General features: G+C 27.1%; 2 protein-coding genes across 2 annotated transcripts in view; one reads left to right on the forward strand and one right to left on the reverse strand.

The window, feature by feature from the left end:
- Map205 (Microtubule-associated protein 205) overlaps nt 1–18507 on the forward strand; it is a 395519-nt gene that overhangs the window by 177672 nt on the left and 199340 nt on the right. The window lies entirely within an intron of this gene.
- Nucleotides 14750–18507, reverse strand: part of yellow-e (L-dopachrome tautomerase yellow-e) — a 102611-nt gene continuing 98853 nt past the window's right edge. Inside the window, exons 3-5 of the mRNA XM_065510759.1 lie at nt 18165–18504; nt 15883–16069; nt 14750–15569 (exon numbers count right to left, since the gene is read on the reverse strand). Coding sequence (XP_065366831.1) covers nt 14768–15569; nt 15883–16069; nt 18165–18504 — 1329 coding nt within the window. The 3' untranslated portion in view covers nt 14750–14767. The remainder of the gene's footprint in view (nt 15570–15882; nt 16070–18164; nt 18505–18507) is intronic.

Here is an 18507-nt window from a genome sequence, read left to right on the forward strand (position 1 = left end):
AATATGTTTTAGTTTTATTTTACATACATATTTGGGGAATTCAAACTGTCGTATTGTCGTAATGTCGTAAAATATTTTTTTAGTTTAAACAAATTCTTTTTTTGTGACAAACTAATAAGCATAGCTCAAAAAGTCTTATTAGTTTATAACTTTTTTGTTTAAACCCCAACAAAAATTTGTTTAAACTAAAAAAATATTTTATGACATTATGACAATACGTCCTAATAGGAGACCGTTTGAATCCCCCAATTGTATTAAGTAAAATGTGTTATGTATTTCTTAAATGACAATAACTTCTAGACATTTAAAAAAACCATAATATTTTATAGCATTAATTTGCCTGTCATACTTAATAATTTATTATTATGTATTTAAACTGTGCAATGGAGCACGTATAAAAGATGTTAAATTTATATAATTTTGTAGTTATGTTTTATGACTTTTTTGGTACGAGATTTAGTGTTACACAATTTCGCCTTTATTGTTGCTGTACGATAATCTTTAACTATTTAATTTCTTAGAAATTGTGAAGCTAACGTTCGTGTCTATTTCTACTTCATACATACTATTTTATCTTATAGGCTAAAAGGCCTATGTTATTAATTGTCCATTTATTAACATCACACATAAAGAGTGTATCAAAAAGAACTTATAACAACTATTCCAGCCAAACAAATTATTATTTTTTTTAATCACGTTAGCTTTTAAAAATATATCAGATATTATATTTTCTAAATCATTCATTTACAACTGTTTTTTCGGTCAAAATGATCACCAAAATAAAAGTACATGAAAAAATAATTAAAACTTTTAAAAAAATCCAATATGGACTTTCAAATAAATAGCAAAAGATTTGAAGGTTCATTGTCACACTGTTTCAAAAGCCATTTAACAGTATAAGGAAGTCATGAACATTGAAAGAAAACCTGAATCAGGAAGAAAAAAGGTCTAACAGATATTGGTAAAGCAAAAAAGTCGAACAACTCTTTCGAAGAGCATCGAACACATCTATGAGAAAAGCTGTTCCTAAAGTTAACCTTTCTTTAGGAGAGTGCCTTCATATTTCTCGCCCGATTTGGTAATAACTTCGGACTGTGTAAAGGTATTGGACATGTCCGATTTTAAGCGTAAGTGGACCACTGCGTCCAATAAGGTAACGGAAGCAACTAAGAAATCTTTAATGGTAGTATTTTCAGAAAAGATATTTTAATGTGTAATGAATTTGTACAATAAAAAGTTATATTTAACTTAAGTTTTTTTTGGCACACCTTTAGGTCATCTTCTCTTTTAGATTTCAGATGGTCGATAGACAAAATAACCTTAACCTTAACTTTTAAACAATAAAACCAGTATTATTGTCATATGAATATCCTTACAAATTGTTAAGGTTAAGCATATCAATAATTCTTTTAAAAAGTCGAACTGTAGAAGAAATTTGTAGTGCTGTGTCAAATTTCTGGTTTTAAATAAAAATGTTTCTATTTATTGCTAATCAAATAATTCATATCAAATGACAGAATCTTTCTGTTGTGCCTGAAAAATTGTTGTTGGAGTGCCAAAAATCAAATATGTGCAGAAATAATACTGTAAATTTAAGAAGAAAAAATCCGGGAATTTCTGAGACATTTTTCGCTGGAAAATTCTACACTGGAAAATTTATCCTGGAAATTTTTGTTTTTATATTTGTGGAATTTCTTTATAACTTTTCTTCTTAAAGTAATAATATTGTCCCAATTTTTGGTCATTCTAATGATTCAATTATACCCACAGATTTTCTCGGTTCTAAGAACAGACAGCTAGCTGACGTAGAATAATTTCGATCGAAATAAGTAAATTTGTGTCACCCCATCTAAAATTGTTCATTAAGATTGCATCATTCCGTTAATGCAATAAATACTGTTTTCTCTGTGTGACAAAACAGGTAAGCGTTTATTTAAAACATCTATAGGCTATTGAATTTAAACCGAAAACTACGCGTCAAATAACACTAGTATTTTGGACTTCTTTTATCCCGGTAATAAATATATTTTTTTATTATTTCCCGGCAATGTAATAAGTTGGGGAAATTATGAACCCTTGTTGCCATTATCGTAAAATTTAGCTCCAGAAGAATTTAAAATGATTACTGTCTACCAAAATGCAAACAAACAGGCCTGTCACAGAATTCCATTCCGATCGAAAGTGGAATTAATTCCGTATTTGCTTCTTCACAAAAAGTGAAACGAAGATTTCTTTCGGAATGAAACCACTTTCAGTTTTCAAAGTGGAATTTATATTTGTTGGTATTTATTTGATTTTCTTAAAATTTTAATCAATTTCTGTACCAAAAACTTTACTTTTGTTTTAATTTAAATAAAGGCTGTCAAATTAAAATCTGAAATACAGAATTGTTAAATATTTTTTTGAATTAACAAATTACACGGAATCTGAAGAACCTAAAACGAAATCGATGGGAATAAAAACTACGGAATTGAAATGTGTGACAGGCCTGAAATTCGGAACAAATCAACCAATTTACCAAAAAAAAATCAATAGATATACGGCTCGATATACAACATAACTAATAACCCCTGAGTATTATTTAAATATTTATAATAACCAGAGCTTTGAATTAATTAATTAAATTTTTGCTTAATTCGCTAAAATCTTAATTCAGAATTATAAATTCATTCCATGACCCTCTGTCTATACTTGACAAGTATTTATCATAACAATTAATGACGTTTGTTGAGAAGACAAAGTTGTCTGAGCAAAACCACTAACAAATGGAGACTATACCGAATGATTTTTTACCATTTTGACGTTTATCATGACAAATTTTTTTCTGTTATAGAAATAGGGTAAAAGTTTTACAGTAAAACCATTCCCGACAAAACAAATTGTTTAGATTCATTCAAAGACTTTATTTGAATAGAATTCATTCATTTTGTTGAATTAATTCATAAAGGTATTTATAGACGGTAATACTGAGTATTAACACTTATCAAATTTAAAATATTATTGAAATCATTCGGTATTTCAAAAAATCGTTTCGAAAAAACATTTATTTTTTACACGTAGTATTACAAATATTTTATTTCTTTGTTTTTCTGAAAACTTTATTTTTATTTTATATTTTCTTAACATTTTTGTTTGCCTTATTTGTATTTAACATAGAGGAACATAGAGCGGAAACTAGGAAAAAACTCAAACAAACAAATTACTCAAAATTAGCACACATACGAGTGTTGTTTTTGTTTTCACATAGTTTTTTCTACTAATACATTCTCACCACTTATGTTTCTGACAACTGAGTTAGGTCTATGACAGGAGAGTTTCCGCTCTATGTCTATTCTCTATGGTATTTAAAAATACATACCCGATACATATGAAAATAAAAAGTTTTTGAAAATCTAATACAAATTTTGTTTAGACGATGAAGTTGTATTATGATACTTGAATTTTTGACAAATATTAATACTCAGTATTGACGTCTATAAATACCTTAACAAAATTCATTCATCCTTTGAATGATTAAATTTTTGGTAATTCAAATCTAATCCAAATTGAATTAAAATATTTTTTCTTCATTCATTTTCAAAATGAATTTAAAAGACTTTTCATTTCCTAAATTTATTAAGCTATTTTGTATTGGATTTAAATTAAAGAAAACTTGTATGATTCAATTATTAGTTCAATAAGGATTGAATTCTCAAAGAAATGAATTCAATAAGTTTGAAATACTTAGGAATGAATTACTATGAATTAAAATGTAAATATCAAAAGCTACTTTAATTAATTTTTATTTGAAAAATAAAATGATTCGATTTTGGATTCAATTTTATCTTTTAATTTTGAGTTGATCATACAAAATTCTTAGTTATTTTAAAAAATCCACTATTTTAAAAAAATTCCACGTTTTTATTGATTATTTTTTGGAATATTTTTTATTGGTTTTTGTATAAAATATATATAAATACTTAAATTTATTCGAAAACCTCCTTGTTTACCAAGAAACATATTTTATATTTGTTTACGATCTAAAATCATTTTTTATTCTAATTACATACATATTATTTTTATTTTTTTTTAAATATTATTGGAATTTTTAAGTGTAATTAAAACATTTGATAATTTTTTGAGACCTATTTATTTAACACCAAATTTAAATTGATAACCTTACCCAAAAAAAGTTTGTATTTGATTTAAATTTATAGGCAAAAACTTATTTTATGTGTAAATTTATTTTTATTGAAAAACACTTTCTTTTTTTTATAGATTTCCTAAAATATGTGTACGTTTTATTAGCGCCAAAAACAAATAAATTATTATATAAATTCGAAAATATTTCATATATTTAGTATAGTAATTTGTATGATAATTATGCACAAAATATAATTTTTAGAGAGAGAAGTTTTTATATATTTTGTTTTTGGTGGTTTAGTACCTTTCTTTTGGCTAAAATTTATTTATTTTTTGTTTAGGTCGTAAACTTGTTTTACGTAAAAATCGAAAAATTGTGTTTAAAAACCGAAACGCGTTACAACGAATGTACAAAAATCCAGAGATTTGTGAGACGCACGTCTTCACAGTTTAAAAAACTATTTAAGAATGAATGATGCTACAAGTTTAAGAATATTTTAAGCGGCTACTAAAGTTTTATTTCTTGTGTGTTTGTTTTAACATTGGATTTTAATCTCTCCTGTCTAGGATGAGGAGGTATTTTAATTTCATTATTGCGTTTGTAACTTTATTTAATATTTATAAATTCAGTTTAACTATTTCGCTTTATTTATTAATATTAATAATTTTTGTGTTAATTTTCAAAACAGATTCAGGCACCAAAACAAAAGCCTTATCAATTGCAAAACATCTAAATTTTACGTCATTTTGCCAAACATTTCGAAAACGAACTTAATCGATTTGACCCAATGAAACATATCCACCGACACAAAATTTGTACCACGATTGGTTTAATGTTGTAGGGACTGCTTCTAGTTCCAATACTTTAGGGACCTGTCGTTTAAACATGGCAATATAATAGGAAAGTGCAAATTGACATCTTTTAGACTCTCTGTGACAGATAACGGAACTAATCCAAATTAATTTGATCTGTTTTGGATATTATAATTGATTGACGTAATTGATTATATTTTTACTATATTTGCTTAAAATTAATTGAAAATTTGTTGCCACAATTGGACAAAATCAATTATATTTCCTCTTTTAACATGTCACGGGACTAGTGGGTTTAAAACATGACCCAAATTTCCTGCAGGGTAAAATTATTCGATAAAAAGATTTAAACATTTTTGTTAAACGAAAACAGGTATATATTCTAATAATCTTAATTGTTATGGTAAAAAATAAATGATATTGAACCGCATTTTAAAGTCGTCTATTGACAGCTCTTAATATTTCTCCTTGTTTATACTGAAAACTCTCTACGCAAAATCGTATATATGAATGTATGTATTTAATATGAGTATTAAAAGATCAATCGATTGATTAGTATTGGATTAGTTTGTATTTTGTATGAGTGAGTTAGTTTTTTATTTTAATACTCATTCTCCTGATAACAAGTGCTGCCATTGATGATGATGTTGATGACTTTATGATGAACAGTCCACATTCACTCTGTACTTTTTTTATTATCATGTACACAATTACAAATATTTTGTTTTCAAATTTCACACATTTTATTGTGTAGTAAAACATTTGTTTAAGAATTTGCACAGTGTCATTATTTGGAGATGGAAGATGCTCAAAAGTTTTGCTTTAATAAAAAACAAAACATTATCAAATTAATATAAAGATTTTTTAAATTTGTTTCCATTATGAAATAATTTGTAATATTTAGTGGGCATACACTTTCATTTATATATTCTCAACAGTCTCAAAATCATCAAAGGTCATCCAAATCTGGGTTTCTTATTTTGAAAGCCTTTTTTGGACTTCAAATATGTCTTCAGATGTACATATATACTATGAACTTCAAATGCTTTCTTAATAAATAATAATAATTGTTGAAATTTCTTCAATTCAAACCCACTGTACAAACTGTTGTTGATTTTTTTATAGATTTGTTACAAATTTATTACACAATTATATTAAATTTATTATAAAATGTAGTAAAGGGTTTTACCAAGTTAGATTTTTCTTAAAGAAAACTAACAAAAGATGATTTGTTCTCGGAAAATTAATAAATAAGTCGGTACGACAGAAAATAATACTTTGAAATAATACTTTTGAGTCATTTCTAAATTAATTTAAAAACGTTTTCCAATTCAATAATTTACGCTATGATATAACAAAATTTCAAATTTGACAGCAATTCAATGCAAATATTTTCTTAAAACGATCATAATTTGAAAGTATATTCCAAGTGCCCTTTATTTTGATTGAAATTAGACATATTAGTAACGAATACTTACATACATTTTGGCCTATATCAGGGATACCAGGTCTTTACACCTCTATCCGTGCCTGCCATATGTCAAGTTTTCCCTTTTCTTGCAAGGTTTTCAAGTATATTCTAATAAATTTTTTTTTTTTTTAAATATTTTTAGTTTTTCCAAGTTGAACGGATGAATTTCAATACTCCTGTTTCAAATTTTATGTTAAGCTTTCTAATGGCGCACAGTGGTATTTTTTTTGGCAAAAAGTCTATTTTTTTACAGTTATTTTTTAGAAATCTAATGATGCAATTCTGTAGAGAAATGTTTCATTAGTAGAAAACAAAAATAAAATTTTGTATAAATAAGAGAGTGGTAAAGTTATCTAAATATTATACAACGAAAACTATGAAAATTTTACTACATTTCAGTTGTTTATACAATAAATATTGTTCAACTACCAATAGTTTTAGAACATTTTTATTAAAATATAAAGGGTCCTCATGTAAACGCTTAAAAGCCTCGCAAACTGTGCAATCTGTGCATTTTTACACTCTCGCAAATGAAATGTCAAAAAATGTATGGAAATTCGTTTGCACAACTCCGATAAGTTTGCGCGACAATTTAGACTCGCAAACTTGAATTTATTGTACATTTGATGAATCAGCTGCTTTTGTTTACTTTTATTAATAAGAAATAAAAATCAAATAAAATATAAAAATTTTGTGCATGTGAAAATTGTGTAACTTTGGAACAGAATGATTGTATTAAATGACATTGTGTATGAAAACATTAACCAACAGCTAGAACATAAACAAAGTCCTCCAAACTATGTATACCACCGTTTGTTCCAAAGATTTAACTTTCATTCAACATTTTAAAATTAAAATTTATACAATTTGAAAAAAAAATTATTAAAGCTTTTGTTGAATTTATGTATTTTTATTTGACAAACATAAATTTTCTGTATAAACTTGCACAAAATTGAAAAGGTGGGTTCATGAAACATGTCGCGCAAATTTGCCCATTTGCACAAATGGGAAACTTAAGCGTTTAAATGAGTACCCTTATAGTATTTTAAATTTAATAGGAAAGAAAAAATATTTAAATCTTCTAATATATAAAAATCTCGTGTCACAATGTTAGTGCTTGAACTCCTCCGAAACGGCTCATCCGATTTTTATGAAATTTTGTATGTATGTTTGGTAGGTATGAGAATAGGTCGTAAAGTATATTTCATACCGCTAGGTCATTAGGGTGACCCTATCCAGAATTTATTTTTACCATTTTTTGGCTAGAAGCTTTTTTTCGCATTTTATTTATTTGGCATTATAAAATTCCTATAACCCCAAATTTTCATCAACCGACCCCCACCCACCCGTTTTTTAGCCGAGATTTTAGTATTTTGTATGAGCAATGTCAAATATCAATATTTAACTATTTTTATGAAATTTTGTATATATTTTTGGTAGGTACGAGAATATTATATATCATACCGCTAGGAAATTAGGATGTCCCTATCCACCCATTTTTTTAAATATTTTTCGCCAAAAAATTTTGTTTGTATTTCTCTTCATTTGGCATCAAAAATACCTATAATGCCAACTTCACTTAGAATACATTCGCTATTTTTTATTTAACAACCAAAATATTCACTAGAAATAATTTGTATGGCAGAACAACGTTTGCCGGATCAGCTAGTTACATACAGTGGTGGCCACCAATTTAAGACAAATACTTGAATTTTTTACATCAACTGAATTTTAAGTGCGATAGAGCCAAAATAAAAGGACCTCTAAGGGTATGAAATTTATTATTAATGTTTCTAGTTTCTGAAAAATGTTTGTAAAAATCGGTAAAACATATATGGACAAAGATATGAGGAAATACGTTGACCCACCTCAGCGAACATCCGCTGTTAATAACATGATATGAGCGAAACTAATGGAACTAAAAATACGAAATTTGGTCCGAATATTTTATAATAATAAAATTATAATGATATAAATGTGAGAAAATATGTTTATTTAAAAAAAAATTGTTTGGTCAAGTTGTAGAAAAATTTTATGTGTTCATGGTGAATATGTATGAATTGACACAGTCGAATAAAACACACTTGTGTGTTAAAACAGTCCTCATACATACATATTTGTGGAAATATTTGAAAAAATAATTGACAATTACATGGAATTTAGCAAATAATTTTTGTCTTAAATTCCTGGCCACCACTGTATATAGTTTAAGAGATCTGAGCAAATCAAAATGGCTCCAAAAAATTTAGCATTTGCAGTTAATAAGTTAGCTCGGTCTACCTCCGTGTTAGTACTACTACTAAATGAAAGTTTGGAATATTTTCTTTCATTTTATGTAAAAAAATTCTGCGACTTTTTGCGATCTCTGAACAAACATATTCATTTTGTGATAAAACTCACGTATTTTTTATGAATATTTACAATAATGCATATTTAAAAGGTTTTGCATACTTTTAGGCTTTTACTTTTTATATGGGGGATAGGAGCATAATAATGAACGATAAAATTATTTTCAGAAAGGGAACTATATGTGGACTAGGTTCAAATATGGACCGATTTTCTTCATACTTTGTAGTATGATATACATATATTGGCACTTGGAACTAACATATGCAAAGTTTAAATAAGATCGCTGCATTATTTAAGAATTTATGACTGATACGTTGTTTTGGAAGGACCCTTGAATTGGAGATACCCATAGGGACAATCCGATATGAACGATTTTTAATATTTAGCTTTTCTATATGAAACTAGCCAAGTGTAATAAAGTAATAACAACAACTGTGATCGAGTAATAACAACAACTGTGATCGAATAAGACAAATTTACTGTGATATTTTATTTATTTTTGCATACATTTATTTTAATATTTTTAAGTTTTGTGTTGTGTTGTCCACTTATACAAAAAACTGTGATATATTTTATAAATGATGTAAACTTGACAAAAAAGATTATATATTAAAATAAAATTCAATCCCTGAAGAAGTTGGAAATAATACCAACGAAACGTCGGATTATATTGAAAATGATATAAATAATCTTTTATTTACATCAAATCACTGACCTTGAAAGCCTGTATATAGGAAACTATATAACTATCTATGAAAATTAAAGAAAAGGTCGATTAACAATTATACATATGTAATAAATTTTATTATCCTACTTTTTGCAAAAACATTTATGAACCCATTCCACTGTCTGGCATACTAAAATAGTTCGATTTCGACAACGTTATGCTTAAATCAAATGTAGTTGATTTGAAAAGAGACCTACACCATTTTGATTTCGCGGAATTTAATAATCTCAAAATACCACTCAATGTGACTCAAAATATCTAGAGGTTTGTATGTTTTTAAGTCAACATTTATAACTGTATTTTCTGTTCGAAAATTCGAAGTTATGTTCGAAAAATTGCATGAACTAATGACAATGACAATTATGTTCGAAAATTCGAAATTTAATTCAAACTTATGTTCGAAAATGTTTGAAAGCTATTAAAATAATCTCAAATCATGAGGATTCTTGAAAAAAAAATAATTTTAGTTTTATATAAAGACAATTTCTAAAATTCTCCAATTGAGTAATTCAAAATTTTGGAAAAAAAAAATAGAAAATTGCTTGAATTTTAAAGTATTTTTAGTAGTTCTAGAATATAAGCTTTTTAAGATATGTTCGAAAATTCGAAATATGTTTTCAAGGTGCTCTAAAAAGAAGAAAATTATCTATAAATTAAACTGACAGTATAAGCTATTCGAAGCCAGCCGCGGCAGCCACATGAATTAAATCGTATTCCATAAATAATGGAAATATTTGTTATTTCTAAAAAAAGCTTTAATATACAAAAAATAAGTCTAATTAATTTTTAAAACAAACTTGCAATATCTCTGGTAAATTGCATTGAAGTCTGCAATTATAAATGCGAAAACAGCAATTTCCTACCAGTTTTGGGATATATTTGTACCTATAATTTCAATTTACACATCGTTTTTTATTCGATCATCAAATTGTCCATTGATCCCAAAGAAAGACGAAATTTCCATATCAGAATGCTTTTTTATTTTTTTTTAAATAGTTACAGTAAGCTTTTGAAATTCTCCGACTAAATTCTAGAAACATAATCTCGAGGAGACAAATATAATGGGTCACACTTTTAGAAGAGTTCTTACATGTCATTTTTTCAGAAATAACGCAAATATTTGTAACAAAGAGACAAAATTTTGAGTTGGTTAACAAAAATCATTACTTTTTCTTGAAACTTCACAGATTTTGTAATTTCAGAATAGTATTCTGCAAAACTTTAGGTATTAATTTTACATATTTTATACTATGTAATAAAACATATCCAAGTCTAATGCGACAATCAAACTATTTGCATACTGAAGAACCGTAATATAGAATCTAATATCAGCTTCCAAAATGTAGTCTCAAATTTATTTATGTCGGCAAAGTGGGATTTCTTTTAACTTCTAAGCCACTGTGACTTTGAGATCTGAACAACTATTTACGTGAGTCTAGCCTTTTACAAATACAGAAAAAACATACATATTAATAATGATCTTTTTTAATCTTCTATTCAACTTATTATTCATGACAAGTCAGTCAGTCATACACATATTTAGAATTTCCCCAGTTTTAACAAAAAAAAAAATAGTTTTAAATTTAAAAAAAATAGTGCATAAAAAATCCATAAAAATTACTAAATGATTTTTAGTCATCAATGATTGTTTTTTTATTTTTCTAAAGGTTTTAATATTTACAAAAAAAAAAAAGCAAATTAATTTTGTTTGTTTCTATAAATTTTAAATATCTTAATTTCGCATAAGAACAATAATTATATTTCTCAAATTAACGTATAATTTATTATTTACATAAAAGAAATTATAAAATTTTTTGTTTATTATACTTATTATTGGCCAAAGTAATATATTTTGTTCATTAAAAATCTACTTATATCGATAATGAACAATAATTGTTAATTTGATGGTATTATATATATCCGAAATTATACTATACATGTATTTATATTTTGGATGGCTAATGTAAAAAGATTGTGCACGAAAAACAGTAATTTTAAAGAAAGTTATTAATTTTTCTGAAAATTTAACAATATACATATATGCCATAATCATAATTATTTATCATATGTTTAAATTTATTAATCTTTGATAAATTTAAAAAAAATTATTTTGAATATTGAAGGAATATGACTTTATTTATTTAATTCAGGAACATCATTCTAACATCATGGGTGGAGGGTATAATTTGGTCGTAGCGGTCAATACATTCGATTGTTGTCTTGAATTTTGTTTACTAAATTGAACTTTCTCTTATTTCAATACTAGTTTGGATCAGGTTTATTAAATACTTTAACAACACAATGCAAAAAGTATTGTTTTTAATTTATATATTTAATTTATTATTATTTTTGCACAAAAGTAAATAATGAATATAAATATTCTATATTGCAGGTTTTCTGAAGTAAATTTAAAGAACTTTTATGCTGCTTTCTATTGCGTTTAACTAAGCACTGCCGAAGAAGTATTATCAGTGAAGGGAGATTTGAAAATATCTAAATATGGTTAGAAACTCCTTAATTAACTTAATATATTTATAAGTCTTTAGTTTTGTTTTGTACAATAATTGATGTAATAAACTGCATATATGAATTACTTAGGTATATTTAACATAATTATTACAATTTCTATAAAAATATAATTCTTCTATGACAAAATTGTTTGTATGAATAAAGTTAATTACTTAACTATTTTTTTTTATAAAATTTCTAATGCATACACTTTATTCAATTTTATTATTATAAAAACACATTAATCATTTATTAATTTTAATTCTCTTATACTATTTTTAAAATTTGTTAAACAAAATATATTCATATATTTTATAATAAAAATATCATTAAATATTCTATTTAATTATTCATAAAACATGTTGTTTCATTCATTCTTAATATTCAAAAACACATTTTAAATATCTTATTTTGTTTTATATTTCATAATAATTATTCATAAAATTTGTTGTTTCATTCGTTTTTCTGCAATTCCCATAAATATTCCTGAAATTATCATTTAACCACAAAACAAATCTGGCCACCTTTATAAAAGATTCACAAAACACCCAATTTAATTTGGTTTTTGTAGTACCAGGCTCACAGAAATAACGGCAGGCAGCAATATTATAAAAATATTTTTTTTGTGAAAATAACATCACACACTTTTAGGCGCTAATGTTTAATATTTATTTCCGTGATAGTGTATTATTATAACGCATCCTTAAGGTATGCTATTTTTAGGTATTGATGTATATTTAACCCTTTGCAAGTGATGTCGTTGTCTGACAGACACCGCAAAAATGAAATTTTGCGTACCTTCATAAAGTGAAACTAAATAAAATAAGTCATACATTAAAATAAATGTCCTTTAATTAAAATTTTAATATTATGTTGCTTGAAAACACATTTCTGAAATATTTAATGGAATAATAAGATCTAAGCTAGTCGTTGGTAAATAATATTTATAGAGGTTTAAAAAATTCGTATTTTTTTAGGTATATTATTTATTTCAAAACTGTTATTAATGCTGATAGTACTTACTTTATTCCTTGAGTTTCCAGACAAATCTTACATTTTAAATTTCACATCGTTCAAATAATAAATTTGTTTTATTTTATTTGGATATATAAATGTCTGCATTTGAATTTAAAGTGTCAAGTGAAGTAAGTCAAAAGAAAATTCTCAGTTTTTTTCCAAATATTGAAATTTTTGTATTTTTTTATACAAAAATTAAGAAAATTTTAAGAAAATATGTATATTTTTTGGTTTTCCGTTCCGTTTTACTTTAATGGCATAATTCCAATTTTTAAAAAGAGTGAATGAATTGTCATCTTTTGATTATAATCTTGGTGTAGAAATTTGAGTTTAAAAAATAATATAAAACTAGTTTGGTAGTTCAAAATACATATTTAAAAAAAAAAATTAAACAAATACAGCCCTATTATGAAAAAAAATTCCCCGGGAGTTTATTCCCTTTTCTCATTTTTCCTATTTAAATTCTATGTTAAAAAAACGAAATAGAAAAAAACTCCCGGGGAATTTTTTTTCATAATTGGGCTTATAGTGACCATTTTTGGTCGTAGCGTACTTTTTATAATTCATATCTAACAAATAGATATCTGTCAGTGCTTAGATACTAATGGAGTAAAAATAAAATATTTGAAACTTCTGACAGAAACGTATAAAAAACTATTCCCTTGACGTTGAACTTTCTCAAGAGAAACGAGATTTTGTCCTACAAACTCCTGTTTAGTTTAAAAATTAATTTTATTCTCGAATCGAAAAGTTGTAAAAATATTCCGATCACAAATTTCGATATAATTATGAACATTATAACACAAAGTCTACGTTCTCTTAGAGCTAGTTTCTTACTTGTCAGTTAAACGTAGCTTAACACGCTGTTATATTAAAGCAAATCGAAGCAAAGAGCTGCTGTGCTGAATTGTTTATTCAAATTCAATGGGAAAAAACTTTCAAAAACATTCATACAATATAAGTACAATGGGTGTTCACAAACTAATAAATAACAATTGTATTTAATACAAGATACACGATACAAATTGTTGTGAATTCAGCAAATTGCTGAATAAACACAATTTTTAGTTTAATCTAGGTTTAAACGATGAATGTAAATTATCTTTATCCCAGAAACTAGCACAGTAATTGCAATTATCCAAGTAAAACTACTTATTAAACAAAAATAACATTTTTTATTCATTGTTTTTCTAAAAAATTTGGTATTCCTAAATAATTTATTTACACACACACTTACACATATTACATCGTACATAAAATATTTACAATTAATAACAACTGCCTTAAAATATGCAAATGTTTTGTTATGTTTATACAAAAATTAGTTTGTATTACGTATATATATTATAATTGCACTTTTGTTAGACACTAATACACTCTATGCCGAAAATAAATTTACACTCAAGAAACAAAAACATAACTGAAGTAATCTAAACGAATAAACAGTAACTAATTACTAGGGTATCCATTCGATTAATCGAACAATTTCTTACGAATTATTATTCGAAGAATTTAAAAATTAACATTTTGTTATCCCAAAATTTATTTACATGTGGCCGTTTTAATGTAAAATGTAATCATTTACTTTATTAACAAAAATTTAAATTATTCGAATAATTCGATTAATTTTAAACTTAAAATTAAAATTAAAACGAATAATTTTAATAAGAGGATTTCAATCCTCTTATTAAAATTATTCGTTTTAATCGAAAAATAGCAAAATCGAACAATTTGGATACCCTACTAACCACTCTACACATTTATTGTTCACTTACATTTTCTGTCTCTTTATTATTAGCATTGCGCGCTGAACGGGAATAATAAAAACCTGGAGGATTGCCACTATTTGGATGAATATTTAATATTGAGGAAGGATCCGATGGTGCTGAAGATGTTATTGCTGCTAAACTTTCCAAAAACGAATATTGATCTTGATTGCGTTGTTCTTTGCGGGGAGGGAACGATTCGCCCTGGTTCAGAGCGGTAAACGGATTCTTAGAAGAATAATTTATGATACCAGTATTTTCAAAGTTATAGGGATGACTGCTGGTTACAGCCGGTCTACTGAAGTAGGGAGCACTATTTGTAGTTTTCGGTTGTAGAGAGTTGGTTAGCTGGTAGTAGGAATTAAGATTTCCTTGAATGGCATAAGGTTTAAGGGCGTATGGTGAAGGTTGTATGGCTGGCAGGTGTGGTGTGTAACCGGGTAGTGGGATTCTTATAAGACGATTATTCACTTCCTCAACATTGAGATTTTTCAAAAAGAATCTATGGAATTTGGACGATATTACATAAACATAGCCGGGATCGTGGGGCGATAGAGTGATGTCGGAGATGAATTGTAAATGCTCTTTATCTTGAGCCAAAATGTTTTGTTCGTTTGTGTTGGGATTCCATGTAGCTACTGCAGTTTCAGTTGAAGGACTGAATATTAATGTACCATCTGTCGTTACAGCAATACCAATACCTTGTGACGATTTTTTGCCCACCAACTTTACGGGCAATACTTGATTAATGGCTATGGGGCCAGCTCTTAAGACTTCTCGAGTGACTGAGAAAATTCTGGGGAAATAAATGCGGAGAAAATTATAGTTTTTGTTAGAATTCCAAAAAAGTTTGAAAATTGGAAATCATTCGATTGTTTTTTTGGAAGCTTTTCAAAACGGAAAATAATAATTTTTATTTTCCGTTTTGATATAATTTTGTTATTGTTATAAAGTCCAGAGTACGAGATTTTAGGGCTTGATTCAGAAACATTTTTAATAATTTTTGTGTGAAAATCACTGTTAAATAAATTTCGAATGTTTCTGAATCATGCTTAAAAATATTGTTTGTTTTAAAACTTAATTATTTTATATTTTAAACGAAAACTTACCTGTCAGTGGCAAAAGGTTGGAAATAAACTAAGCCCTTTTTAGCGTCGAATGTTATACCAACAATACCATCCATCAACACAAAACGATCATTGAGAATATCAGCTTGAGCAAAATCGGGATCAGGGTACATGGCCGGGTGTGTAACTCTCCAAGTTGTATCTCTTATGCTGTCATACACCACAATACCTAGTTAAAATAAGAGGTTAATTAATAAGCCACTACTATAGAAATAATTTAATTCCAAAAATACTAGGACGATGAAAAATCATTCACAATAGTTAATAAAAGAATTTAAATAAACAAATATTTTTAAAGAATTCAGTTGACTATTTCCTCTGGGGCCATTTGAAAGACCGGATTTACGTGACCAAATCAAAGGTTGGAAAGAATTAATTCTTAATTCCATTTTTCGAAATCGAAATAAATTTATTCTCTTAACCTTTCCGTTAATGAATCCATTGTGAATTAATTCATATGCTTAATTCCTGTGTATTGGGCGTATGACTTAAAATTGCCGGTTTTACAATAGATGGCTTATCTTTTCAAAGCGATTTTTGTTTGTAATAACTTATATATCATTTTGAAGGGTACATATCTGTCATTTATTCTCACTCAGTTATTGAACATTATTGTGTAAACAACAAAGTTTTTTGTTTTGCTTCGAAAATGTCGAATTTTGTACCAACAAAGCGTCATATGCGGGAAGTTTTGTTTTACTTCTTTAATTTAAAAAAAAGTGCAGCTGAAAAAGTTTGAAGGCCAAGAATTGGAAACATTACTCCATGAATATTGTTATAAAACTCAACAATAGGTTGCAAAATCATTTGGAGATACTCCAGCAGCAATTTCAAAAAAGTTTGCGAGCAGCCAGGATTCATTCAAAAGCACGGAAAATGGGGTACATACGAATTGAAGCCGAGAGACCTTGAAACACGATTGTGCATGTCCGAAAAGATGCTTGAACGCTATAAAATTACCGAATCATTACATGCGATGAAAAATGGATTTATTACGATAAGGTTAAATATCCATGGCGCTAATCCTTTGTATTTGGTTGGAGCAAAAGGGTCCTATCTATTATAAGCTGATAAAATCTGACCAGATATTTGAATATTTAATGAATTTGTACAATATTTTAATAAATTTACGTATTTTTGAGAGTTTTAATATAAAGTTTTATGTTACATTTAACATAATACAAAATACCTGTTAATATTTAAGTTTTTAAAAATTAATAAATATTTTTAATTTGTGTATATTTAATTAAACGCCCAATTAATTGGGCTGAAAATTTAGAAAACTTATAAATAAATGAATTATTTAAACGGTCATAAACTTAGAAACAAACCTGTATTTAACTTTCAATATCAAATTATTTGTTGCCAAATGGTTTAATAAGAATTTCAATTAAATGAAATTACTCTATTAATAAAACTTAAGCATAAAAGCAACTACTTGGTGGATAAATAAAACAAACAAATAAACAAAATTTAAAAAAATAATATTCAATTTTATATTGCAACGAACTAGAAACATGCTACAGCATTTACAATTAGTTTCGACAAACTTATTACGTGTTTAATGTTCTCGCTTTCGTAATCGAAATAAATTTCGAATGCTTCTTAACTTTCTAGTAAAATCTCCCTGGTTATCGAATGCCATCAACTTGAATTTGTAAAAATTTTTTTCGATATCGAATAAGAGAATTCCAAAAATAAAAGAAACTCGCAAGTTTGAGTAAGTATTCGCTCGTATACCAATGCAAGAATTAGGCCATTGGGAGCAAATTCTCTCATTCGTAATCGAAATAAATATCGAATGTTTCTTAGCTTTCGAATAAAAAATCGCTGGTTATCGTTCTTTAATCTATCTGGATAAGTTTCAAATGAAATAACAAACTAACTATATTTATCATCCTATAATAGTGTTTAAAAATACAATAAAACTACTTGCTGCTTGAGTAAGCAATTGGTCTATGGTAAATTGATGTACTTATAAAATATATTTTGGTTACCCAAAATACCGGCAAAGACCTATCAGAGTAATTAAGGCTAAAAAATAAACAAAAATAATTAATAAAAATGTATTGCGCAAATGACAATCTAATAACGTGTGAAACGCATTTAAATTTATGCAACAAGTGTTTAATAAAACAAACAAACAACATGAAGCAGGCACATACTGCATATAAATATATAAAATAAACATAGTCTGTAAGAATTTTGTTTCTAGACTGAATTAAATTAAATAAATATGAGTCAAAAAATTCAAAAATACTTACCGGGTTCCACTGTATCCGAAATGTAGACAAACACATCATCACAAGTACCCGCTTTAGATGTTGTCTCATCTATAATCAAATTGGTGAACAAAGATTCTCCCCTAAGCACGCCCGCTGGAAAATCTATGCGTCTAACCACTTGATTCGTTTTCAGATCGAAGACTAAAATCTTGGGCGGACAAGTTTTTTCGTAATCTTCGAGGGAACGTGAGATGCCAGCATCCAAAACCCATAAACGATTACAGGAATCTAAACGTAGGCGATAGACTGAGACCAAAACCAAATCGCTGCAATTGAAATCGGTACGTCCGGTGGTGGCGAAAGACCAATCGGGATAGGCCTG

This window comes from Calliphora vicina, chromosome 1 (assembly GCF_958450345.1).
Source record: "Calliphora vicina chromosome 1, idCalVici1.1, whole genome shotgun sequence".
NCBI lineage: Eukaryota > Metazoa > Arthropoda > Insecta > Diptera > Calliphoridae > Calliphora > Calliphora vicina.